Source organism: Notothenia rossii (assembly GCF_949606895.1).
Source record: "Notothenia rossii genome assembly, chromosome: 4".
Lineage (NCBI taxonomy): Eukaryota > Metazoa > Chordata > Actinopteri > Perciformes > Nototheniidae > Notothenia > Notothenia rossii.
Genome location: NC_136902.1, coordinates 3,179,471 through 3,204,850, shown reverse-complemented (window position 1 = coordinate 3,204,850; position 25,380 = coordinate 3,179,471). Strand labels below are relative to the sequence as shown.

Below are 25,380 nucleotides of genomic sequence, written 5' to 3'. Positions count from 1 at the left end.
ACTTTCTACTTCTTACATGTTGAACACAAATACCTGTACTTTCTACTTCTCACATGTTGAACACAAATACCTGTACTTTCTACTTCTTACATGTTGAACACAAATACCTGTACTTTATACTTCATACATGTTGAACACAAATACCTGTACTTTATACTTCTCACATGTTGAACACAAATACCTGTACTTTCTACTTCTTGCATGTTGAACACAAATACCTGTACTTTATACTTCATACATGTTGAACACAAATACCTGTACTTTCTACTTCTTGCATGTTGAACTCAAATACCTGTACTTTCTACTTCTTACATGTTGAACTCAAATACCTGTACTTTCTACTTCTTACATGTTGAACACAAATACCTGTACTTTCTACTTCTTACATGTTGAACTCAAATACCTGTACTTTCTACTTCTTGCATGTTGAACACAAATACCTGTACTTTATACTTCTTACATGTTGAACACAAATACCTGTACTTTCTACTTCTTACATGTTGAACACAAATACCTGTACTTTCTACTTCTTACATGTTGAACTCAAATACCTGTACTTTCTACTTCTTACATGTTGAACTCAAATACCTGTACTTTCTACTTCTTACATGTTGAACACAAATACCTGTACTTTCTACTTCTCACATGTTGAACACAAATACCTGTACTTTCTACTTCTTACATGTTGAACACAAATACCTGTACTTTCTACTTCTTACATGTTGAACACAAATACCTGTACTTTCTACTTCTCACATGTTGAACACAAATACCTGTACTTTCTACTTCTTACATGTTGAACACAAACGCCTGTACTTTCTACTTCTTACATGTTGAACACAAATACCTGTACTTTCTACTTCTCTCATTTTCCAAACAGGCTGGTTCCTTTAGTCTGAATGTGTGTTTGGTGGCGTGATCATTATTATTTAGAGTCATTGCGTGCCTAATGATTTGAACACGATCCGTGTATCCATCATTTCCTGGTCTTCTCTAAAGAAGAGGGACCAATGGAAACGTTGTCATGTTGCCGTTGTTCACCATGGAAACATTCATTAGCTAACAATGACATTATTGTTCTATTAATATAAAGGGAGGTCAGGTATTCTTTAAAACAGCTGCTAGTTATGGGTACTTTTTACTGAAGTACATTTCAAAGCCTCTTTACTTTGACTTGAGTAAAGAAGTTTAGTCAGTACTTCTACTTTCACCAGAGTATTTTTAAACACGAGTATGTGTACTTCTACTTGAGGAAAGATGTGTGTATTCTGCCCTCTCTGATATACAGCAGAGCTTCCTGTCCTCTACTGGGGAAATATTCAAATGTTCTTCCTCTCTCTGAAGCCTCCTGTAAATCACGAGCAGCTTCTCTTTCTGGGTTTTGTTTCAACAAGTCGTACCTGTTTGTCCTGCCAGTGAGAGGAGGAGGAGGAGGAAGGCGGGGAGGGAGAGCTGAAGTACTCTCAGAGCGGACCAGACGCTGAAGGAAACACTCATCTGATCACATGGAGGACAGACACACGGCCAGAGACGGCAGGAAACACCTGAGCTATCCTCAGCTGGATTGTGAGATGCGTGGAGGACGTGTTTCCAGCGGAGAGGACAGGAAGCTGTGGCCCAGGTGAGACAGGAACCTAAAACATGTGGAACTGCCGGTTAGCTTTACGTGACAGTAACATGACATGGTTCTTAAAATGAGTCATGCTTTGTTTTTTTCATTCATGTTTTCTAAGTTAGTCATTGTGAAATAATACTGCTGCTGGGTGTATGGTATTACTGGCTGATACTTCACTTTTATAGCTTGACTTACCCCTTACTTTGTTTTTCTTTGATTTGTACTTAATTTATTTTATAGACGTATGAACATATACTTTTACTCAAGTACAAGATCTGAGTACTTCTCCCAACTCTGAATATGACAATATAATAAACAGCAAAATAAAAGAGGGTAGATACGACCTCTCCCCACCTCTGCTGCTCACCCCGCGTCATTGCTGATGTGTTCCAACAACAACAACAACAACAACAACAACAACAACAATGGCGGATCACAGGGTTGCGTTCATGCTCCAGACGCTACTGACCATGCTACAGATGTTAGTGCAACATCTACAGTTCCTCTACCACACCCATCAGCAACAAGTGGACATGGAGAACTACATGAACTACATGTTGCTAAATCCACCGCGGAGAATAAACAGAAGGGCAACCATGGCAACCATGGCAACCATAGCAACCATACTAAGTTACTAGTGATTTTGTAGATTTATTTGCAGTTACTCTACATCTTAATTGACACATATATAATAAAGTATTATAGGTTAAGCTACCCAGTAATATATCTAACAATTAAAGTGCAGCAATAAACTGATGAATACATAAATGTACCAATAATTCAAAACTTTCTTTTAAATATCTGCTGCTTAAAATAGTACTTTTACCATTTTTAATGTTGGACTTTAACTTGTAACTGAGTATTTGTACCCTGTTATATTGCTTCGTTAAATGATTTGAGTATTTCTTTCACCTCTGACTGAAACAAACTTACTTAACAAGCTTTTACTAATTACTGAACAAGATATTCCTTTTTGTAAAATATATAAAACACAAGACAAAGAAAGGCATAACATGTCAAGTTTAAAAACGTATTTCAAACATGGTCCCTGATGATATGACCAGATAATCACACGCATAATCAAACCCCCTGAAACAATACGAAAACAAAGGACCAATGGAAACAACAGAGAGGCCCTGCTATGGTTTTGTGGTGTTCCTTCTCCTGTAACTATAGGTTATGGCCCCCAGAGGAGGAATAACATTTACTTTGGTAATCCTTTAAGTCTCAAAGATCTCCATGTCATTCTCTTTGGAAAGACACGTTAACATTTTTAAAGGATGTGTTTTTAAATCTGACTCAAGCCACAGACAGAGATTGTAAAACTGCAAATACAAGAGCTTGTATCAGAGGATGAGTATCTCTATTATCTATATCTATACAGTATAGAGGCTTCATAGCTTTTCAACATGTTAATGCTTCCAATACTATCAGCCTTGTCTACTTTGAGTTTAGTGTTACTGAGCACATAATAGGTGGTAAACATTGTGAACATAATACCTGCTGAATATTTGCATACAGGCGTTATCAGGAAGAAAAATAATGGTCCCTAGTTCAATCTCCTTTTCACGCAACAGTAACAAACAGCAGAAGGGCCTAAACGTGTTCCCGTCGAAGATCCAAACTGAAACTGAATGGAGGGGTATCAGCCAAACAAAACCGCGATGTATTCAATTGTATTGTTAAAATGCTAAATGGTACTCACATAATTAAGGATTAAGGATCCTACATAGCATGCATTAACAATTCTACGTATTTGAGTATTATGACTTACCAACAAATATAAAACAGCATCAAATCTCGCAATAAACACAAGTTAGGAAGAATTTAGCCATAAAGTGAGCTTTGGAGCAGAAGTTCATCCACTAGAGCAGGGGGGCAAACTCAATTTCATGGCGTGCCACATCAGCATTATGGTTGCCCTCAAAGAGCTGGTTTTAACTTTAAAGGGGACCTATCATGCAAAATACAGTTTTTCACTTTATGTCTTTTATACATAAAGATGTGTCCCCGGTGTGTCGGGGAACTCACGCAGCGTCAGAAAATAAAACCCTCTCTTTTCCTCCGTACCCACATCTCTAAAAACGGGGAACAAAGGAGCTGATCCAGATTTGCGTCCGATATGACGTAATATCTGAAATGTGGACCCACGGCCCTATCAGAAACGTTGCTATCAGAAACAATGCCCGACTGTTTTGGACGTAATATGGTCGGTGTTTACATTAGCATCGCTAACACTCAGAGCTAACCTGTACTGGAGAGCATGTGTGTGAAGAAGCAGGAAGTAAAAAGGAACTCACCTTGTGGTATAACCGGCAAGAGAGAAAGCCTTTGAGCTCCATACTGTTTCAGAGAGAATCCTTGATAATCCATGATATGGCGTTTCATCACCGCAGTATTTAGTTTAGACAATAGCTGCCGGGTCCCGCATGAGCTCAGCCCCCTACTTTTTTTTTGTATCAATCTTTTTTTTAAAGCTTTATCCCCAAATCAACACTTTCGAAACAGCAAGTGAAATAGAGGGATATGAAGCTTGGCTAGAATGGGAGATCTGTTTGGTATTTTGAGCAAAACACTTCATAGACGTGTTTTTTATATATTTTTATATATCTGAGACCTATGCTATTGCCTCAAAATAGCATGATAGGTGACCTTTAAGACTATAGAAATATATAGAATAATTTTTTATACAACAATATTGCTTCTTCATTGGAGTATTATTGGTTTTGGTAATAACTTCATAACTACGTCTGAAAGCAGAAGTCCAGGGCAAATAATTGCAAGAAAACATTCAACAAATACACCTATTACAATTTCTTTAAAAACTGACTTTGGTAACAAAACACATTGTGCATCGATATATAAGTAGACACAAAAATACTGTATGTGGGCTCAGACTAATATTTATCTGTCTCGCTGTTTCAAAAATCCCATGAATTTATGAAAAATCTTTGAATGTAGTTTATTTTCCTATTCTAGTTCTTTAACATGTTCTTTAAGACTATTGTAAATAAAAATTCCCTGATGTCACGTTTCTTATGTTTAGAAGGAGGCCGTTGTGAAGTTTAAATAGCCACTGTTTGTTTTCCCCATGCAAATTGAAACAAAACTCAGTACAGGAAAGTTTTTCTTCTGTAGCGTGTAAAGCCCGTGATGCAGAACGATAAAGGATCCTTTAATATTTGAATAGTGACCGTGTAGCATGCTGGTGTTAGCATTTGGCTCAGAGCACAGAGACTGTTGTTTCAGTAGCAGTTGATGTTACCGGTTTGGCACTCGTGTCTCTACATGCGCTGCAAAAATTTAAAATCTTGCAAAGTATATTTGTCTAATTTCTAGTCAGAATATGTCGTTACACTTGATGTTTTTAGACCAGGCATCTTAAGCATCTTTTTAAGTCAAAGTCTCTTAAAAACATCTTATTTTATAGGAAAATCTCCAACTAACATCAGAAAACAGAAAATGTCCAAGCATTGCTGGCTTTTTTTGTTATAAATTCCCTAATTCTGGTCAAATATAGTTCAAAATAAATTTTCCCAGCTAAATACAAGATCTAATTTATTTAATTATCCCATCTTTACTGAACCCATTTTGTTCAATTGGAAGATTTGTTCACTTATTAAAAGCGAAAACACCGTGTTTTTATTATATATTTACTTGTTTTTGGAGCAGCATTTTTTCCAGTGTGTATATTGGTTTTCACCAGGATGCAAAAATTATCCACGTCAATTATTAAGTTTCCCTTCATGCTTATAAGGTGTCTGTATTAAAGGTCCGTGCTGCGTTAGACCTATGCATTAGACACGGTCTTCCATTAAATAATTAGTTGGACTGGAAAAACTGGGCAGGACTTTAGTAGCACTGTACTGAACTGGTTTAAATGTTATCCTACTTTAAAGAGTCCTCACCTGCTGATGTTCAGGTGTATATCAGTATGTAGTGTATCTACTTTAAAGAGTCCTCACCTGCTGATGTTCAGGTGTATATCAGTATGTAGTGTCTCTACTTTAAAGAGTCCTCTCCTGCTGATGTTCAGGTGTATATCAGTATGTAGTGTCTCTACTTTAAAGAGTCCTCTCCTGCTGATGTTCAGGTGTAGATCAGTATGTAGTGTCTCTACTTTAAAGAGTCCTCTCCTGCTGATGTTCAGGTGTATATCAGTATGTAGTGTCTCTACTTTAAAGAGTCCTCTCCTGCTGATGTTCAGGTGTATATCAGTATGTAGAGTCTCTACTTTAAAGAGTCCTCTCCAGCTGATGTTCAGGTGTATATCAGAATGTAGTGTCTCTACTTTAAAGAGTCCTCTCCTGCTGATGTTCAGGTATATATCAGTATGTAGTGTCTCTACTTTAAAGAGTCCTCTCCTGCTGATGTTCAGGTGTATATCAGTATGTAGTGTATCTACTTTAAAGAGTCCTCTCCTACTGATGTTCAGGTGTCCTTTAAATAACTTGGAATACTTCTTGTCTTTAGGGTAACAACACATCTGATTACACAAATATGACTCGCGGAGTTCCTCAAGGCTCCATCCTGGGGCCTCTTCTCTTAAGATATACGAGCTTTCACTTACGTAGATTTAAAAACAACAACAAATGATGTTATTTTATGCAGATGACACACACATGTTCCACCATCTTACCAGGGAACTATGGTTCATTACAAGCACTGAGCAAATGCATTGAACAAATCGATGTGTCCGAACCATCTTTAATCAAACAAAGACAAATGATTGTTATTGGAGCCAGCAAGGTGTGATTAAAAGTCAGCACTCCGCTTTAATCAGCAATTTTAAAAACCACAGACAGGCCCTGAAGTCTAGGTGTAGTCATAGACTCAGACATCAATTTCAGAAGACGAGTCATCCTACTATTACCTGACCGATATATCCAGGATTGAAGATAGTGTCAGCAGGATTTGGAAAAACGCGTCCATGCATTTATCTTCAGTAGACTAGTCGACAACTGTTGTGTTTTGGGGGATTTGAGGTCTTTGCACCGACTTCCTGTCCGTCAAATTGACTTTAAAATACTACCGTTTGTCTTTTATGCTCAATATATCTGGAACAAACTCCCAGAAATCATTGTATAGCACTGTAACTGTTATTAGTTTTATAGCCTTTTTTTTTAAAAACACTTTGATTTGACCTCTTGTTGAGATGTGCTGGCTCAGATAGATAGAAAGATAGACGGAGAGACAGACAGACAGACAGACAGACAGACAGACAGACAAACAGACAAACAGACAGACGGACGGACATACGGACAGACAGACAGAAACACAGACAAACAGACAGACGGACGGACAGACAGACAGACAGACAGACAGAAACACAGACAGACAGACAGACAGACAGACAGACAGACAGACAGAAAGACAGACAGACATACAAACAGACAGACGGACAGACAGACAGAAACACAGACAAACAGACAGACAGACGGACGGACAGACAGACAGACAGAAACACAGACAGACAGACAGACAGACAGACAGAAAGACAGACAGACATACAAACAGACAGACGGACAGACATACAAACAGACAGACGGACGGACAGAAACACAGACAGACAGACAGACATACAAACAGACAGACAGACGGGCAGACGGACGGGCGGACGGACAAACAGATGGATGGGCGGACGGACAGACAGACAGACAGAAACACAGACAGACAGACAGACGGACAGACAGACAGAAACACAGACAAACAGACAGACGGACGGACAGACAGAAACACAGACAAACAGACAGACGGACAGACAGACAGACAAACAGACGGACGGGCGGACGGACAGACAGACAGACAGAAACACAGACAGATAGACAGACAGACGGACAGACAGACAGAAACACAGACAAACAGACAGACGGACGGACAGACAGAAACACAGACAAACAGACAGACGGACAGACAGACAGACAGACAGACAGAAACACAGACAAACAGACAGACGGACAGACAGACGGACAGACAGACAGAAACACAGACAAACAGACAGACGGACGGACAGACAGAAACACAGACAAACAGACAGACAGACAGAAACACAGACAGAAAGACATACGGACAGACAGACAGACAGAAACACAGACAGAAACACACACAGACGGACGGACAGACAGACAGACGGACAGACATACAAACAGACAGACGGACAGATGGACGGACAGAAACACAGACAGAAACACAGACAGACAGACGGGCAGACAGACGGACAGACGGACGGACAAACGGACGGACAAACAGACAGACAGACAGACGGGCAGACAGACGGGCAGACAGACGGACAGACAGACATACAAACAGACAGACGGGCAGACAGACGGACAGACGGACGGACAAACAGACGGACGGGCGGACGGACAAACAGACGGACGGACGGACGGACGGACGGGCGGACCGACCGACCGACAGACAGACAGACAGACAGACAGACAGACAGACAGACAGACAGACAGACAGACACTAAGAAATGTTTTTTTTCACAGCAGCATTTTGACAGTAAATCTTCAGGAATCAACAAATCACTTAAAAAGAAGAATGAAATATAAATACAACATTGCGGTTAACAGAAAAACACTTTGATGTTACCTCTTGTTGAGATGTGCTTTACAGATAAATGCTCCCTGCCTTGCAGACCTCTGGCTAAGAAGTGGACGGTGATGCTGTTTTTGGGAACGTGCCTCCTGTTCTGCGCCCGCATGGCGATGCCCATCTGCTCCGTGTCCATGGCCGCCTCCTTCCACTGGAGCAAGATCGACTCGGGTCTGGTTCTGGGGGGATTCTTCTGGGGCTACTGCTTCACTCAGATCCTGGGAGGACACGCCAGTGACAAGTAGGGAATCAAGATGTCAAACGATAAGATGAGATTCACTTTATTGAGCCTAAATTGGGACATCAGCAGCATGTTAAAACAAGGCAGTGCACATCCTTTGAACAATTACGGAAAAAGATTGGGGCCACATGAAAAGAAAATGTGGCCCCAATGCTCTTGCGTATCGTACAGAGTTGTTGCAGGAGGCAGGAATGATTTCATGTACATCCTTTTGATAACCTCTGCTCTGTGTGTTGCCTCAGGGTGGGAGGGGAGCGCGTCCTCTTCGCCTCGGCCGCCTCCTGGTCTCTGATCACAGCTGTGACTCCTCTGCTGGCTCACTTAGGGTCTCACACCCTCGCTCTCATGACCCTCGCCAGGTTCCTCATGGGACTCACACAGGGTGAGTCCTGTTCACGTTATAGGGAGATACCAAGACCTCCACTAAGTCTGTTTAAGGTCCCCTATTATGCAGAATCCACTTCTTCATGTCTCTTCTACATCAACATGTGGCCCCTCTTCTTCATGTCTCTTCTACATCAACATGTGGCCCCTCTTCTTCATGTCTCTTCTACATCAACATGTGTCCCCTCTTCTTCATGTCTCTTCTACATCAACATGTGTCCCCTCTTCTTCATGTCTCTTCTACATCACCATGTGTCCCCTCTTCTTCATGTCTCTTCTACATCAACATGTGGCCCCTCTTCTTCATGTCTCTTCTACATCAACATGTGTCCCCTCTTCTTCATGTCTCTTCTACATCAACATGTGTCCCCTCTTCTTCATGTCTCTTCTACATCAACATGTGTCCCCTCTTCTTCATGTCTCTTCTACATCAACATGTGTCCCCTCTTCTTCATGTCTCTTCTACATCAACATGTGTCCCCTCTTCTTCATGTCTCTTCTACATCAACATGTGTCCCCTCTTCTTCATGTCTCTTCTTCATCAACATTTGTTCCCTCTTCTCCATGTCTCTTCTACATCAACATGTGTCCCCTCTTCTCCATGTCTCTTCTACATCAACATGTGTCCCCTCTTCTCCATGTCTCTTCCACATCAACATGTGTCCCCTCTTCTTCATGTCTCTTCTACATCAACATGTGTCCCCTCTTCTTCATGTCTCTTCTACATCAACATGTGTCCCCTCTTCTTCATGTCTCTTCTACATCAACATGTGTCCCCTCTTCTTCATGTCTCTTCTACATCAACATGTGTCCCCTCTTCTCCATGTCTCTTCTACATCAACATGTGTCCCCTCTTCTCCATGTCTCTTCCACATCAACATGTGTCCCCTCTTCTTCATGTCTCTTCTACATCAACATGTGTCCCCTCTTCTTCATGTCTCTTCTACATCAACATGTATCCCCTCTTCTTCATGTCTCTTCTACATCAACATGTGTCCCCTCTTCTTCATGTCTCCTCTACATCAACATGTGTCCCCTCTTCTCCATGTCTCTTCCACATCAACATGTGTCCCCTCTTCTCCATGTCTCTTCTACTTCAACATGTGTCCCCTCTTCTTCATGTCTCTTCTACATCAACATGTGTCCCCTCTTCTTCATGTCTCTTCTACATCAACATGTGTCCCCTCTTCTTCATGTCTCTTCTACATCAACATGTGTCCCCTCTTCTTCATGTCTCTTCTACATCAACATGTGTCCCCTCTGTGGAAAGAGACTCTGAAAGTTTCAGGAACAAAGATTCTCTCTCTTTTTGATCCATTTCTATAAAAACCTGTCTGAAAACGAGCTGATCAGATTTTGGCCACTTTATGATGTCATAACGATGTGTTGTCTTGTGTAACCATTAGCCAATCAGCAACCAAGATAACCCCCCCTTATCACCTGAATCTCCTCCTAGAGCACCATTGACTTCTTTTTAGCTAAATCTCTCTCAGAGGGGCGTGGGGAGGGGCTCCTTATTTTCATCTAAAGTAACAGACAGAGAATCAGCACTTTGGAAACAGGGCTGAAACAGAGGGGATTATGGGTAATGCTGCAATGATCTGTTAGGTGTTTCAGCCAATCAGAGACAGGCTCTGGATATATCTGAGACCTATAATATATTGATGACAAACAGTATAATAGGGGACCTTTAATGTACACAATGTTTACAATTATTTTGTCTTTCATTACTGTACATATTTTATTCCAATTCTTTTTCTAAGATTCCAATCATATTCATACTGCTATATTTCACTATACTTTTTTATTGTTATTACAGTTTTTCTTCAAATAGTTTTCTGTGTTTTGAATTTAGTTAAATTCCTCGTATGTGTTAACCTACTTGGTAATAAACCTATTTCTGATTCAGTGACAGGTCATGGGCGTTCCTGCCATGAAATAGTGATCCTATTGAATCAGAGTTCCTCTACTCGTCCCAAAGAGGGGACGTTTAGAAAGTTACAGCAAAGAGACAATAATGCTACAGACAAGATCAAAACAGCATTTAGAAAAGTGGCATGCAGAAACATAAAAAATGAACATCTAATAATAATGACACTCCAAGTGGCAGCACACGTGAGTGAAACAAGTAGAAAGCATTGAAGTAGCTGCAGGGTGACAGCAGTAAATACTCTGGTGTTTAAGTATGCATTGCACACTGGTGTATCACATCATTGCTGGTATAGGTGTTAGCTGAATCTGTTCTTCCTTGTTCTGAGCTTCATCCATCCTTACCAATGAAACTTATCCCTAATGTGAGAGTGAATGCGTCCTTTTTCTCTGTTTTGTTGATTGTAATTAAAGCTCGACTGTATCAACGATGATATCTGAGGAAACTGAGTGTGTGATGTCTTATAGGAGTTTTTTTTCCGTCTTTGGCCAGCCTCTGCTCTCAGAGAGTTCTGGAAGGAGAGAGAGGGTTTCTGATGAGCGCCATGAACAGTGGGGCCAATCTGGGGTAACTCACTCACTCACTCACTCACTCACTCACTCACTCACTCACTCACTCACTCACTCACTCACTCACTCACTCACTCACTCACTCACTCACTCACTCACTCACTCACTCACTCACTCTCACACTCACACTCACACACACACACACACACACACACACACACACACACACACACACACACACACACACACACACACACACACACACACGGAAAGTATTTCATTACATTTACTCATGTACTGTACATAAGTACTTTTTTGACATACTGCCATGTAATGCTACTCTGTACTTCTACTGCACTACATTTATTTCACTCTCATAGTTACTTTGTACATGCAAAACGATAATACTGAATACTCTTGCATCTATAAATAAGGATACAATAAAAACTAGGTTTAAAATAATAAGACTCTCCCATAAGTACTCATTCTGCATAATGAGTACTTTTACTTTTGATCATTGAAGTACAAAGCTAATAACACTTTTGTACTTTTATTGACGTAAAAATGTGGTTTCAGTGGAAACCTTTACTCGTAGTGGAGTATTTTAAAACCATAGTGTCACGGAGGTGATCTCTGGGCTCATCACGTCACGGGTTGTTTAGCTTTTCGTTGTTGAAAAGTGTTCCCATTCCCCATGTCTGTCGTTGATTGTGTGCACCTGGTGCCTGCGTTGTCTCCTCCCCCCTCACCTGTGTCCTGTTGGGTTGATTGGGTTGGGCGTTTAGGCTCTGGGGTTTTGCTGTTAGCAAGGGAGTGTGTGTGAGATCCTGGTGGCTGCAGGCTGTGCCCACGTGAACAGCAGCAGCAGGATTGAGGCTGTGTGTATTGTGTTCATGATTTAATAAATGCCCACACCGGGTTATATTTGGGACGTGCTGCCTCTGCCTCCTTGGTCTGGGCCGGTCAGCGTCACACATAGTATTTGTACTTTTACTAAAGTAACGGATCTGATCACTTCTTCTAACACACACACACACACACACACACACACACACACACACACACACACACACACACACACACACACACACACACACACACACACACACACACACACACACACACACACACACACACACACACACACACACACACACACACACACACACACACACACACACACACACACACACACACACACACACACACACTTGTCAAACCAACCGATTTCATTGCCCTCTCCCGGTTTCCTCCCGGGATCATATTTCTCCCGCATTTCTGACAAAATCAGATTTACAAACGACTGTTTCCACTCGGACTTTAATACAGCTACACCATTGTTTGGTTTCCATGGTAACACGTCTCTTTAGTAGCGCGCGCAACTCAAAGTCTGAGAGGGTGAGGTAGATATTTACAGAAAACAGAACAAGAATCGACAACTATTCTACTCTCTGCTCACTCCTTTCCTGTAAAATACAGGTCCAGCCCACACATATGCTCCATCAAGGACGGTGCTACAGGCCGCAAGGCAGTGCACTTACAACTACAATAAGCATGTTAATGTTAATCTAACAGCTCAGGCGATCCACTAGCACCCCCCCAATTTTGCATTTTGAAATGCTCCCGATTTCTGAGGTCTAAAGGTTGGCAAGTATGAACACACACACACACACACACACACACACACACACACACACACACACACACACACACACACACACACACACACACACACACACACACACACACACACACACACACACACACACACACACACACACACACCATGTCTGACGGCTTTCTGCTGCTGTTTCAGGGCTCTGGCGGCGGGGGGGATGGGCTCTCTGATGTTGGAGGAGTACGGCTGGGAGAGTTTGTTTTACAGCATCGGAGCTCTGGCCGGACTCTGGGCTCTCGTCGTCTGGCTGTGTTTACTGAAAGGTACAGAACCTACACTCCCAGAATGCAACAGGACAACAGGTCGTCTATTGTTGTTGTGTCGCTGCTCTAATTGACCTGTTTTGAATGTTATCATCCCGCTGAACGCCCGTTATCTCACACATTCAAATACTTCACACGGGACAAACTGCATGTTGCCGAAGTGAAACTTATATTCTGAAAGGTCTGGTTGGGATCAAATGAAGATGATAGTTGAATGCATTATTACTAAGTTGATTGACTGATTCAAGTGATCCATGCACCCAACTGTGTTTGATTGCAAGGGCTGAAAAAAGACACAAGACATCAACAACAACAACAACATATTTAAAACTGGATTTTCTGTATTTTTCATTGATGGAACAAGGCTGTTTTAGTTTTTGTGTCCGACGCCAACATTCACACCGAGAAGCGGCTCTGTGTCTGGGGGTTAATGAACATATAAACGTATTATTTAAATTACATTTCCAAATGGTTGTTTACTTCATCACACTTCCTGTTGTTGCTGCTGCATGATAAACAGTGTAATGATGTTCATGATACACAGTGTTGTGTTTTCCCTCATGCATCTCATTCATTGATGTGTGTTTCAGGAGTAGAAGTACCCCCGAGGCAGAAGGCCCCGAAAGACCCTCAGCGGAGTTTATCCAGATGGTTGAGTCTCGTCAAGAAGCCTCCTGTCTGGTACTGCTTTATATACTTTATTTACTTATTTACTAAGTAGATTTACTCAAGTAGTGTACTTAAGTACACGTCTAAGGTACTTGTACTTTACTTGAGTATTTTCATGTGGATGAATGATGTGAAATCTAATCAAGTGTTAAATCAGACTTTAGTTCCACCTGGAGTAAATCCACAAGCTACCCTGCAGTATACAAAGTCATTCAAACTAGCTGCACCTTTACCAGCTTTGAGAACACTTTCATGATCAATCATTATAAAACATATCATATCTATTATTCTGAAATGGACCAATCTGCACAATGACTACTTTTACTGTCTTTCACTATATTTTGATGAAAATACTTTTCTACTTTTACTTGAGGAACATTTTGAATGCTGGACTTTTACTGTGACAGAGTATTCCTACACTCTGGTACTTCTACTTTGACTCAAGTACAAGATCTGAGTACTTCTACTTTTACTACAAGATCTGAGTACTTCTACTTTTACTCAAGTACAAGATCTGAGTACTTTACTTTTACTCAAGTACAAGATCTGAGTACTTCTACTTTTACTCAAGTACAAGATCTGAGTACTTCTACTTTTACTCAAGTACAAGATCTGAGTACTTCTACTTTTACTCAAGTACAAGATCTGAGTACTTTACTTTTACTCAAGTACAAGACCTGAGTACTTCTACTTTTACTCAAGTACAAGATCTGAGTACTTCTACTTTGACTCAAGTACAAGATCTGAGTACTTCTACTTTTACTACAAGATCTGAGTACTTCTACTTTTACTCAAGTACAAGATCTGAGTACTTTACTTTTACTCAAGTACAAGATCTGAGTACTTCTACTTTTACTCAAGTACAAGATCTGAGTACTTCTACTTTTACTCAAGTACAAGATCTGAGTACTTTACTTTTACTCAAGTACAAGACCTGAGTACTTCTACTTTTACTCAAGTACAAGATCTGAGTACTTCTACTTTTACTCAAGTACAAGATCTGAGTACTTCTACTTTTACTCAAGTACAAGATCTGAGTACTTCTACTTTTACTACAAGATCTGAGTACTTCTACTTTTACTACAAGATCTGATTACTTCTACTTTTACTACAAGATTTGAGTACTTCTACTTTTACTCAAGTACAAAATCTGAGTACTTCTACTTTTACTCAAGTACAAGATCTGAGTACTTCTACTTTTACTCCAAGATCTGAGTACTTCTACTTTTACTCAAGTACAAGACCTGAGTACTTCTACTTGTACTCAATATCTGAGTTCTTCTACTTTTACTCAAGTACAAGATCTGAGTACTTTTACTCAAGTACAAGATCTGAGTACTTCTACTTTTACTCAAGTACAAGATCTGAGTACTTCTACTTTTACTCAAGTACCAGATCTGAGTACTTCTACTTTTACTCAAGTACAAAATCTGAGTACTTCTACTTTTACTCAAGTACAAGATCTGAGTACTTCTACTTTTACTACAAAATCTGAGTACTTCTACTTTTACTCAAGTACAAGACCTGAGTACTTCTACTTGTACTCAAGTACAAGATCTGAGTACTTCTACTTTTACTCAAGTACAAGATCTGAGTACTTTTACTCAAGTACAAGATCTGAGTACTTCTACTTTTACTCAAGTACAAGATCTGAGTACTTCTACTTTTACTCAAGTACAAGATCTGAGTACTTCTACTTTTACTACAAGATCTGAGTACTTCTACTTTGACTCAAGTACAAGATCTGAGTACTTCTACTTTTACTACAAATCTGAGTACTTCTACTTTTACTCAAGTACAAGATCTGAGTACTTCTACTTTTACTCAAGTACAAGATCTGAGTACTTCTACTTTTACTCAAGTACAAGATCTGAGTACTTCTACTTTTACTCAAGTACAATATCTGAGTACTTCTACTTTTACTCAAGTACAAAATCTGAGTACTTCTACTTTGACTCAAGTACAAGATCTGAGTACTTCTACTTTTACTACAAAATCTGAGTACTTCTACTTTTACTCAAGTACAAGATCTGAGTACTTCTACTTTTACTCAAGTACAAGACCTGAGTACTTCTACTTTTACTACAAGATCTGATTACTTCTACTTTTACTCAAGTACAAGATCTGAGTACTTTACTTTTACTACAAGACCTGAGTACTTCTACTTTTACTCAAGTACAAGATCTGAGTACTTTACTTTTACTCAAGTACAAGATCAGAGTACTTCTACTTTTACTCAAGTACAAGACCTGAGTACTTCTACTTTTACTCAAGTACAAGATCTGAGTACTTCTACTTTTACTCAAGTACAAGATCTGAGTACTTCTACTTTTACTCAAGTACAAGATCTGAGTACTAGTAGTATTTGTATATTTGTTGTGAGTTTATAACCTCTCCTCTCCTCCTTCCTACAGGGCCATGATCTTCGCCCACATGTGTCATAACAGCTCTTCGTACACTTTATTATCCTGGTTGCCGACGTACTTTAAAGAATCGTTTCCACACGCCTCGGTATTTGTTATTATCCACTGAGTTCAGCCAGTAATCTCTGCACCAGACTCTGCACGCTGACAGTCCTTAACGTGTGCTCTCTTGCAGGGCTGGGTGTATAACGTGGTGCCGTGGGCTGTTGCCATCCCATCAGCACTGGCAGGAGGGTATTTCTCAGATGCTCTAATACGCCAAGGTATTATATTATGATTATATTTGTTTTGTTTCTGTTCTTATTTTATGTAAAGTGTCTTTGAGCATGAGGAAAAGCACTATACAAATCCCATGTATTATTATTATTATTGAACAAGTGTTCTTTGTTTGTATGGTGTGCATGTGGAGGCGAGTTGCTGTACCTTTCATACAGACAAATGAAAGTTCACTTTTTCCCTCGGTAGGATATGGAGTCTCGTTGGTGAGAAAGATCATGCAGGTAAGTCGAATACATATATAGGTTTTTAGTGTGTGTGTGTGTGTGTGTGTGTGTGTGTGTGTGTGTGTGTGTGTGTGTGTGTGTGTGTGTGTGTGTGTGTGTGTGTGTGTGTGTGTGTGTGTGTGTGTGTGTGTGTGTGTGTGTGTGTGTGTGTGTGTGTGTGTGTGTGTGTGTGTGTGTGTGTGTGTGTGTGTGTGTGTGTGTGTGTGTGTGTGTGTGTGTGTGTGGAAGCTCTGCTGTGATTGGCTGCTGCTACTGAGGTGGAATTTTTGTGAGATAAACGTGTAATAACAAGTTTCTCCTGCGGTGTGTCTCTGTCAGCCTTTGAGCACCAAGGAGAAAAGTGTGTGTGTCAGTGTGTGTGTCAGCCTCTGGGCTCTGTAGGGAAAACACAGTAATTATATAAAAAGCTGCACTTATATAACTGAGAAGCTTGATTATAGATCAGCTTTTAAACAGTTTCAACTCTAATGACGAAAACACATGAATCAAAAAATCCAGTAGAAGTACTCAGATCTTGTACTTGAGTAAAAGTAGAAGTACTCAGATCTTGTACTTGAGTAAAAGTAGAAGTACTCAGATCTTGTACTTAGTAAAAGTAGAAGTACTCAGATCTTGTACTTGAGTAAAAGTAGAAGTACTCAGATCTTGTACTTGAGTAAAAGTAGAAGTACTCAGATCTTGTACTTGAGTAAAAGTAGAAGTACTCAGATCTTGTACTTAGTAAAAGTAGAAGTACTCAGATCTTGTAATTGAGTAAAAGTAGAAGTACTCAGATCTTTTACTTGAGTAAAAGTAGAAGTACTCAGATCTTGTATTTGAGTAAAAGTAGAAGTACTCAGATCTTGTTCTTGAGTAAAAGTAGAAGTACTCAGATCTTGTATTTGAGTAAAAGTAGAAGTACTCAGATCTTGTACTTGAGTAAAAGTAGAAGTACTCAGATCTTGTACTTAGTAAAAGTAGAAGTACTCAGATCTTGTAATTGAGTAAAAGTAGAAGTACTCAGATCTTGTACTTGAGTAAAAGTAGAAGTACTCAGATCTTGTACTTAGTAAAAGTAGAAGTACTCAGATCTTGTAATTGAGTAAAAGTAGAAGTACTCAGATCTTTTACTTGAGTAAAAGTAGAAGTACTCAGATCTTTTACTTGAGTAAAAGTAGAAGTACTCAGATCTTGTACTTGAGTAAAAGTAGAAGTACTCAGATCTTGTACTTAGTAAAAGTAGAAGTACTCAGATCTTGTAATTGAGTAAAAGTAGAAGTACTCAGATCTTGTTCTTGACTAAAAGTAGAAGTACTCAGATCTTGTACTTGAGTAAAAGTAGAAGTACTCAGATATTTTACTTGAGTAAAAGTAGAAGTACTCAGATCTTTTAACTCTAATTACGAAAACACATCTAAATATGAATTGACAGGAAGTGCATTATTGTGCATTTTAAGATTCTGATAATTGCCTTTTTTTAAATATTTGTCCTGCTCATTCCCCCCTCAGTTCTTTGCCATGGGCGTCTCCAGTATGTTCATCCTCTTGCTGTCTGGAGATGTGTCCTTTCCCTCGGCTGTCACGTTCATCTCTGCTGCCATCGGTCTGAGCAACTTCTCCAGCGGGTACGTTATTAAAAATACATTCTGTCTGTGTTTAAAATGTGTGATCTTTCAAGCATTTTAAATGAAATGTGAATAAGGTAATATGTAAAGATGATGCCGGGGTTTTTCACATCTGTGTTAGTCAAATATCCCCATGATATAATATATCTTTATTGTCATCATACGAAGTACAACGACATTTCTTTGGCAACTCTCACCGCAGTAAAAACATAGACACAAAATGAGCGGTGAAAGCAGAGGTCGTAGTGATGACAGTGCAACGAGATAAGATTCAATGTCAATGTGCATATTTACACTTACAGTCTAAAAACTTTAAATGTACAAAACTGTATAAATATATTGTATTTCTGAAAAAGACCAATGTTTCCCGAATCTCACCTTTAAATAAATAATGACATTTTTTTTTAGTCACTACCATAATCACACTGCATACATGTCAATGCAATTCATTATTATTTAAACACAAAAACGAGTTAACTGTATAACTTATTAGCTCTCTTTGTAATAGTTGTTTGTATGAATAATGGTGCACAGGGATCTCTATGCCACAGTTTACAGTACTGGTTAATAGGATATTCATGTTGGATTTTGTATTTTCATTTCATAGGATTTGCTCAAAATAATGTGTATAAAGAATTCCTTTAATACACATTTTAAATGGTTGAAATAAAAAGTGTGAAATTCCAAAATTGAGTTTTTCCTTGTTCAATGTTCGCCCCTCTTCCACCGGATCATCGCTTTTTGTACTTGTGTTGTTGTTTTTTACTTGCTTATAAAGTGGTGTGAGCACCAGGAAAAGCTCTATATAAATAACAAGTATTATTATTATTATTATTAGTAGCAGTAGTAGTAGCGGTAGCGGTTGTAGTAGTAGTAGCGGTTGTAGTGGTAGTAGTAGCGGTTGTAGTAGTAGCGGTAGCGGTTGTAGTAGTAGTAGCGGTTGTAGTGGTAGTAGTAGCGGTTGTAGTAGTAGCGGTAGCGGTTTTAGTAGTAGTAGTAGCGGTTGTAGTAGTAGTAGTAGTAGCGGTTGTAGTAGTAGTAGTAGTAGTAGTAGTAGTAGTAGCGGTTGTAGTGGTAGTAGTAGCGGTTGTAGTAGTAGTAGTGGTAGTAGTAGTAGTAGCAGTAGTAGTAGTAGTAGTAGTAGCGGTAGTAATAGCGGTTGTAGTAGTAGCGGTAGTGGTTTTAGTAGTAGTAGTAGCGGTTGTAGTAGTAGTAGTAGTAGCGGTTGTAGTAGTAGTAGTAGTAGTAGTAGTAGTAGTAGTAGTAGCGGTTGTAGTGGTAGTAGTAGTAGTAGTAGTAGCGGTTGTAGTGGTAGTAGTAGCGGTTGTAGTAGTAGTAGTGGTAGTAGTAGTAGTAGCAGTAGTAGTAGTAGTAGTAGTAGTGGTAGTAGTAGCGGTTGTAGTAATAGTAGTAGTAGCGGTAGTAGCGGTGGTAGTAGTAGTAGCGGTTGTAGTGGTAGTAGTAGCGGTTGTAGTAGTAGTAGTGGTAGTAGTAGTAGTAGCAGTAGTAGTAGTAGTAGTAGTAGCGGTAGTAGTAGTAGTAGTAGTAGCGGTTGTAGTAATAGTAGTAGTAGCGGTAGTAGCGGTAGTAGTAGTAGTAGCGGTTGTAGTGGTAGTAGTAGCGGTTGTAGTAGTAGTAGTGGTAGTAGTAGTAGTAGCAGTAGTAGTAGTAGTAGTAGTAGCGGTAGTAATAGCGGTTGTAGTAGTAGCGGTAGTGGTTTTAGTAGTAGTAGTAGCGGTTGTAGTAGTAGTAGTAGTAGCGGTTGTAGTAGTAGTAGTAGTAGTAGTAGTAGCGGTTGTAGTGGTAGTAGTAGTAGTAGTAGTAGCGGTTGTAGTGGTAGTAGTAGCGGTTGTAGTAGTAGTAGTGGTAGTAGTAGTAGTAGCAGTAGTAGTAGTAGTAGTAGTAGTGGTAGTAGTAGCGGTTGTAGTAATAGTAGTAGTAGCGGTAGTAGCGGTGGTAGTAGTAGTAGTGGTAGTAGTAGTAGTAGCGGTAGCAGTAGTAGTGTAGTAGTAGTACTGTAGTAGTGAACATGATGATTTGTATGTGTTTCAGTGGTGTGACGGTGAATGTGCAGGATCTGAGCCCCTCGTGTGCCGGAGCCCTCTACGGTCAGTGTACTCTTAGATATTTTACTAAGTTTAGTAGTGTTAATAACAGGGAATAAGTACACTGTAATGAATACAGTCTCTGCATTCAAAAAGTAATTTCATATTATTGAGATGTGATTATTGATGCGTTCATGTGGAGATTATTTTGATGTTGGAGCCGCTAAAGAGGATTTTACTTTTCACTTTCACTGCCGGGTATCATGTGAATTAAACCAGTAAGGGATCAATCAACGTTTAGCTTTCTCTAGATTAAAACCTCATAGTAGATTTGTTGATTATAGCCTGTCAGTAATGGTATCACAAATGAGGTAAAGAGTAAAGCATTTGCTTCTGAGATGTGATGAAAATAGAAATACTCAAGTACAAGTAACTTACAATTTTACTGGTGGCTGTTTACATTTGATAAACCTCCAGTTTTTGTTTTTGTTTGTTTCTACAGGTTTCATGAATATGATGGGAGCTTTCACGGGTATGTTTAATATGACTTTTATCTATCTGTAATATATGTAACGTCCACAGTCTCTTGTCCTTCGAATCGATGTATCACAAATACAACATTATTATAATCAGAGTTGGGAGAAGTACTCACATCTTGTATTTGAGTAATACTCTGTTACAGTAAAAGTTCTGCATTCAAAATGTTACTCAAGTAAAAGTAGAAAAGTATTATCATCAAAATATACTGAAAGTCCCCAGCTACTGTCTGGATCTCCCTGGTCCCCGGCTTGAGCTTGAATCTCAGGATCCATGTATCTGTGATCCTCTCCAGAATGGAAGGAGTCATCACATACAGAGCATCAGCTAGTTCCTGAACAGTGTCCTTCACATGCTGATATCCAAGAGAGGGAGTTACACAGTCACAAGATGGAGGAATAGAAAGCAGTATTCAATGTTTACTTCAGATTAGCTCCACGTCAGAAATGATCATGCTTGTCATATGTCTCTCTCCATAGAGGCTGAATCATCATGTTAATCACATAGCTATCATATGCCTCAAACAGTCCTGATGCTCTTCTAGGTAATCACACATCCTGTCATGTTCACAGCTACAGTTGGGATACCTTTGATATCATGTTGCTCTCATGTTGGAAGAGACATTCAGTATTTCCCAACAGATATCATATATAATGTGTTTCTTGCCTCAGGCCTGGTGTTTGTGTCTCTGTCTGGTTTCCTGATCGAGGCCAAGCTCTCCTGGGCCACCGTCTTCTCTCTCGTCTCGCTGGTGAACGTCTCCGGCCTCGCAGTCTTCATCGTGTTCGGAGACGCTCGCAGAGTGGACCTACAGGACTACACCCCGCTGGTCCATATCTGAACCAGAACCAGAGTGGACCTGCAGGACTACAGTCCGTTGGTCCATATCTGAACCAGAACCAGAACCAGAACCAGAGTAGAGCTACAGGACTACACCCCGCTGGTCCATATCTGAACCAGAACCAGAACCAGAGTGGACCTGCTGGACTACAGCCAGATCTGAACCAGAACCAGAGTAGAACTACAGGACTACAGCCAGATCTGAACCAGAACCAGAGTAGACCTACAGGACTACACCCCGCTGGTCCATATCTGAACCAGAACCAGAACCAGAGTGGACCTGCAGGACTACAGCCAGATCAGAACCAGAACCAGAGTGGACCTGCAGGATTACAGCCCACTGGTCCAGATCTGAATCAGAACCAGTTTTATGACCAAGTACAGGTTTACAGAGTCACCACATTCAAGTCCCTCCTCAAAACCCACCTGTTCAGATCAGCCTCCTCACTGCAGTGCTACATGTCCCCTGTCACGTCCTTTTGTACTGTCTTAAACCTCATTCTATGAATTGTAATGTGTCCTTGGGTGCTTTGAAAGGCGCCTCTAAATAGACTGAATTAATATTATTATTATTATTATTATTATTATTACACATACGAGGAGTTTGCTTTGGTTTAAATGGTGCAGAAGTTTTTTTTATTTTCATTAAAACAGCAAGAAATAGTGCTTTTATATGTATATATAACTTATTTAAACTATTTTAAGAATATGTTAAAAAAAACATATTATTGTCTGTGAGACAACTTCTCCATCACGTCACAGTTTCAGTGATTACAGTTATTAAAGCACTGAGAGGAGAGTTTTATTTTTCTGTTTTCTAAGTCTGATCCAAAGGCTTTTCTCTCCTGTGTTTATGAGATAAGAAGAGGTGAAAAGAACGGGCATATGTGTCTTAGTTCTGTTTTAAAAAAACTAAATCTGTACAAACATCACAGGGGAAAAGTTTCCAGGTGAATGGAATACATATTTCAGTTCCTAAATTTAAAAATGATCTGTTAAAAACACATTTTGTTATTTATTCAGCTCCTTATTTTATTTGTAATCTGTAAAAACATTGGCAGGGAAACAAATATGCACGGTGACATTTTAATTTATTATTTTCTAAACATTACTTTGAGTGGTTTTCTGTGTGTTGTAGTTTTTCTTTTGGCCACAAGAGGCTGACTTTAATTTCCCCAAGCATTGTGCCCCTCTTGTGGCGAAAATGAGTATTACATCAACAAAAGCGATGAAGTAATACATACAATCGGTACTATTTGATGGTACTTATCCTGGCTAAATCTTTTTATATCACTATTTTAAAACCAGATGTATTCTCACCTACCTCAGGAACATTATAAACACAGTACACAGAATTTAAATAATGTTGGTTTTAGACGTTATTAAGTCTTGTTTTCTTTGTCATTGTTTTTGACAACGGGAATCATCTTTACGGATCAAATGATGACTTGAAAACACGTGTGAAAAATGAAGGAGCTTTTACATTGTTTGACTGCATTGTACAAATGTTTAAGATTGTATAAATGTTTCATGTAGAAAAGCCTGTTTACCACATACATGTTTACATTAGTATTGACTACATTCAAATACGCACTAAAAATAAAAATCTTCTTTATTTCTTTAAAGGTAAACTATTTCATGGACGCTGAAGATTTGGACAAACGTTGTTTAAATATGAGTCAATACCTTTTAGAGGTTATTTTCTGCTGCAGATCTTTGGTGCTTTTATTGTATTTAAAGTTGGAAGATATTCATCATTATGCTTTTAGTTCTCCAAAATGTTCATATCTATCAGAACTTGCGCGAGTAATGAGCGAGAAGAAAACAAGACAACATATCAAAAGTTCTGGAATTTGTATTTATGTTTACTTTATATACAGTATTTATTCAACTGAGCACTTTGTGTGTTTTAGTTTGGTTATGGTGATTGTAAACGGTCACATTTGTACACATTTGTGAAATTAAAATATGAATTATTACCGGTGGTGTAAAGTAACTAAGTACATTTACTCAAGTACTGTAACTTAAGTACAATTTTTAGAACATAAAAACCACTTTACTTCAGTATTTCCATTGTATACTACTTAGTACTTCTACCCCACTACAGTTCTGAGGTAAATGGTGTACTTTTACTGCACTACATGTATATATAATGTTCTACTTTAGCTTGAGGAACATTTTGAATGCAGGACTTTTACTGTAACAGAGTATTCCTACACTCTGGTACTTCGACTTTTACTCAAATACAAATTCTGAGTACTTCTACTTTTACTCAACTACAAGTTCTGAGTACTTCTACTTTTACTCAAATACAAGATCTGAGTACTTCTGCTTTTACTAGAGTACAATATCTGAATACTTCTAAATTTACTAGAGTACAAGATCTGAGTACTTCTACTTTTACTACAGTACAATATCTGAGTAATTCTACTTTTACTCAAGTACAAGATCTGAGTACTTCTACTTTTACTACAATACCTGAGCAATTCTACTTTTACTAGAGTACAATATCTGAATACTTCTACTTTTACTAGAGTAAAAGATCTGAGTACTTCTACTTTTACTACAATACCTGAGCACTTCTACTTTTACTAGAGTACAATATCTGAATACTTCTACTTTTACTAGAGTACAAGATCTGAGTACTTCTACTTTTACTACAGTACAATATCTGAGTAATTTTACTTTTACTCAAGTACAAGATCTGAGTACTTCTACTTTTACTACAATACCTGAGCACTTCTACTTTTACTCAAGTACAAGATCTGAGTATTTATACTTTTACTACAATATCTGAGTACTTCTACTTTTATTACAAGATCTGAGTACTTCTACTTTTATTACAAGATCTGAGTACTTCTACTTTTACTCAAGTACAATATCTGAGTAATTCTACTTTTACTCAAGTACAAGATCTGAGTACTTCTACTTTTACTACAATATCTGAGTACTTCTACTTTTATTACAAGAACTGAGTACTTCTACTTTTATTACAAGAACTGAGTACTTCTACTTTTATTACAAGAACTGAGTACTTCTACTTTTACTTATGTGAGTTCTGGAAAACAGATTTCAGGAAAACATGAACAGATTGATCAAACGTCATACTCCTGGAGTTTCTTTAAGGATCTGTTTGTGATCAAAGACAGAAATATAAAAAACCTGTGCATAAAATAATATATAATGAAAAAGCTAAATATGGCATTAAATTCTTCAAACATCTTTAGCAGTTTTTTCAAAACCTCACACCTTCTTAAAACATGTTTTGTTAATTCATAAAGTGGAAACACATCATTAAGGCATTCAGACCCTGAGTCAGTACAACTCAAATAAACACGACACAGTTATAAATAAAAAACAAGTCTCTCCTTTTGAAGAAGAGTAGTATTATTTCACGGAGCCTTTTTCACATTGATTATTTTGTGCAAGACTCAAAAAACATGTCATCTAAATCTGTAAAGAAATCAGATTTTTATTGTTGGGTTTCAGGTAAGATTTGCCCACCTGGGTTTGGGGATGTTCTGATTCTGCAGACCCTCTCT

General features: G+C 39.0%; 1 protein-coding gene across 1 annotated transcript; it reads left to right on the top strand.

The window, feature by feature from the left end:
- The first annotated feature begins 1,162 nt into the window (after positions 1 to 1,162).
- Positions 1,163 to 23,463, top strand: LOC307035924 (voltage-gated purine nucleotide uniporter SLC17A9-like). Its single transcript, XM_079675787.1, has 13 exons — positions 1,163 to 1,621; positions 8,256 to 8,453; positions 8,696 to 8,835; positions 11,235 to 11,334; positions 13,093 to 13,217; positions 13,808 to 13,898; positions 16,301 to 16,397; positions 16,485 to 16,572; positions 16,775 to 16,809; positions 18,301 to 18,416; positions 20,469 to 20,524; positions 20,964 to 20,993; positions 21,670 to 23,463. Exons 1-13 carry the CDS (start codon positions 1,506 to 1,508, stop codon positions 21,837 to 21,839), a joined length of 1,362 nt encoding a protein of 453 aa, XP_079531913.1. The 5' UTR covers positions 1,163 to 1,505; the 3' UTR covers positions 21,840 to 23,463.
- Positions 23,464 to 25,380: the final 1,917 nt, after the last annotated feature.

Coding starts and splice junctions, on each gene's coding strand:
- LOC307035924 (XM_079675787.1), top strand. CDS start 1,506: ATGGAGGACAGACACACGGCCAGAGACGGCAGGAAACACCTGAGCTAT. Junction 8,836..11,234: donor CCTCATGGGACTCACACAGG/GTGAGTCCTGTT, acceptor GATGTCTTATAG/GAGTTTTTTTTCCGTCTTTG. Junction 18,417..20,468: donor CTGAGCAACTTCTCCAGCGG/GTACGTTATTAA, acceptor TATGTGTTTCAG/TGGTGTGACGGTGAATGTGC.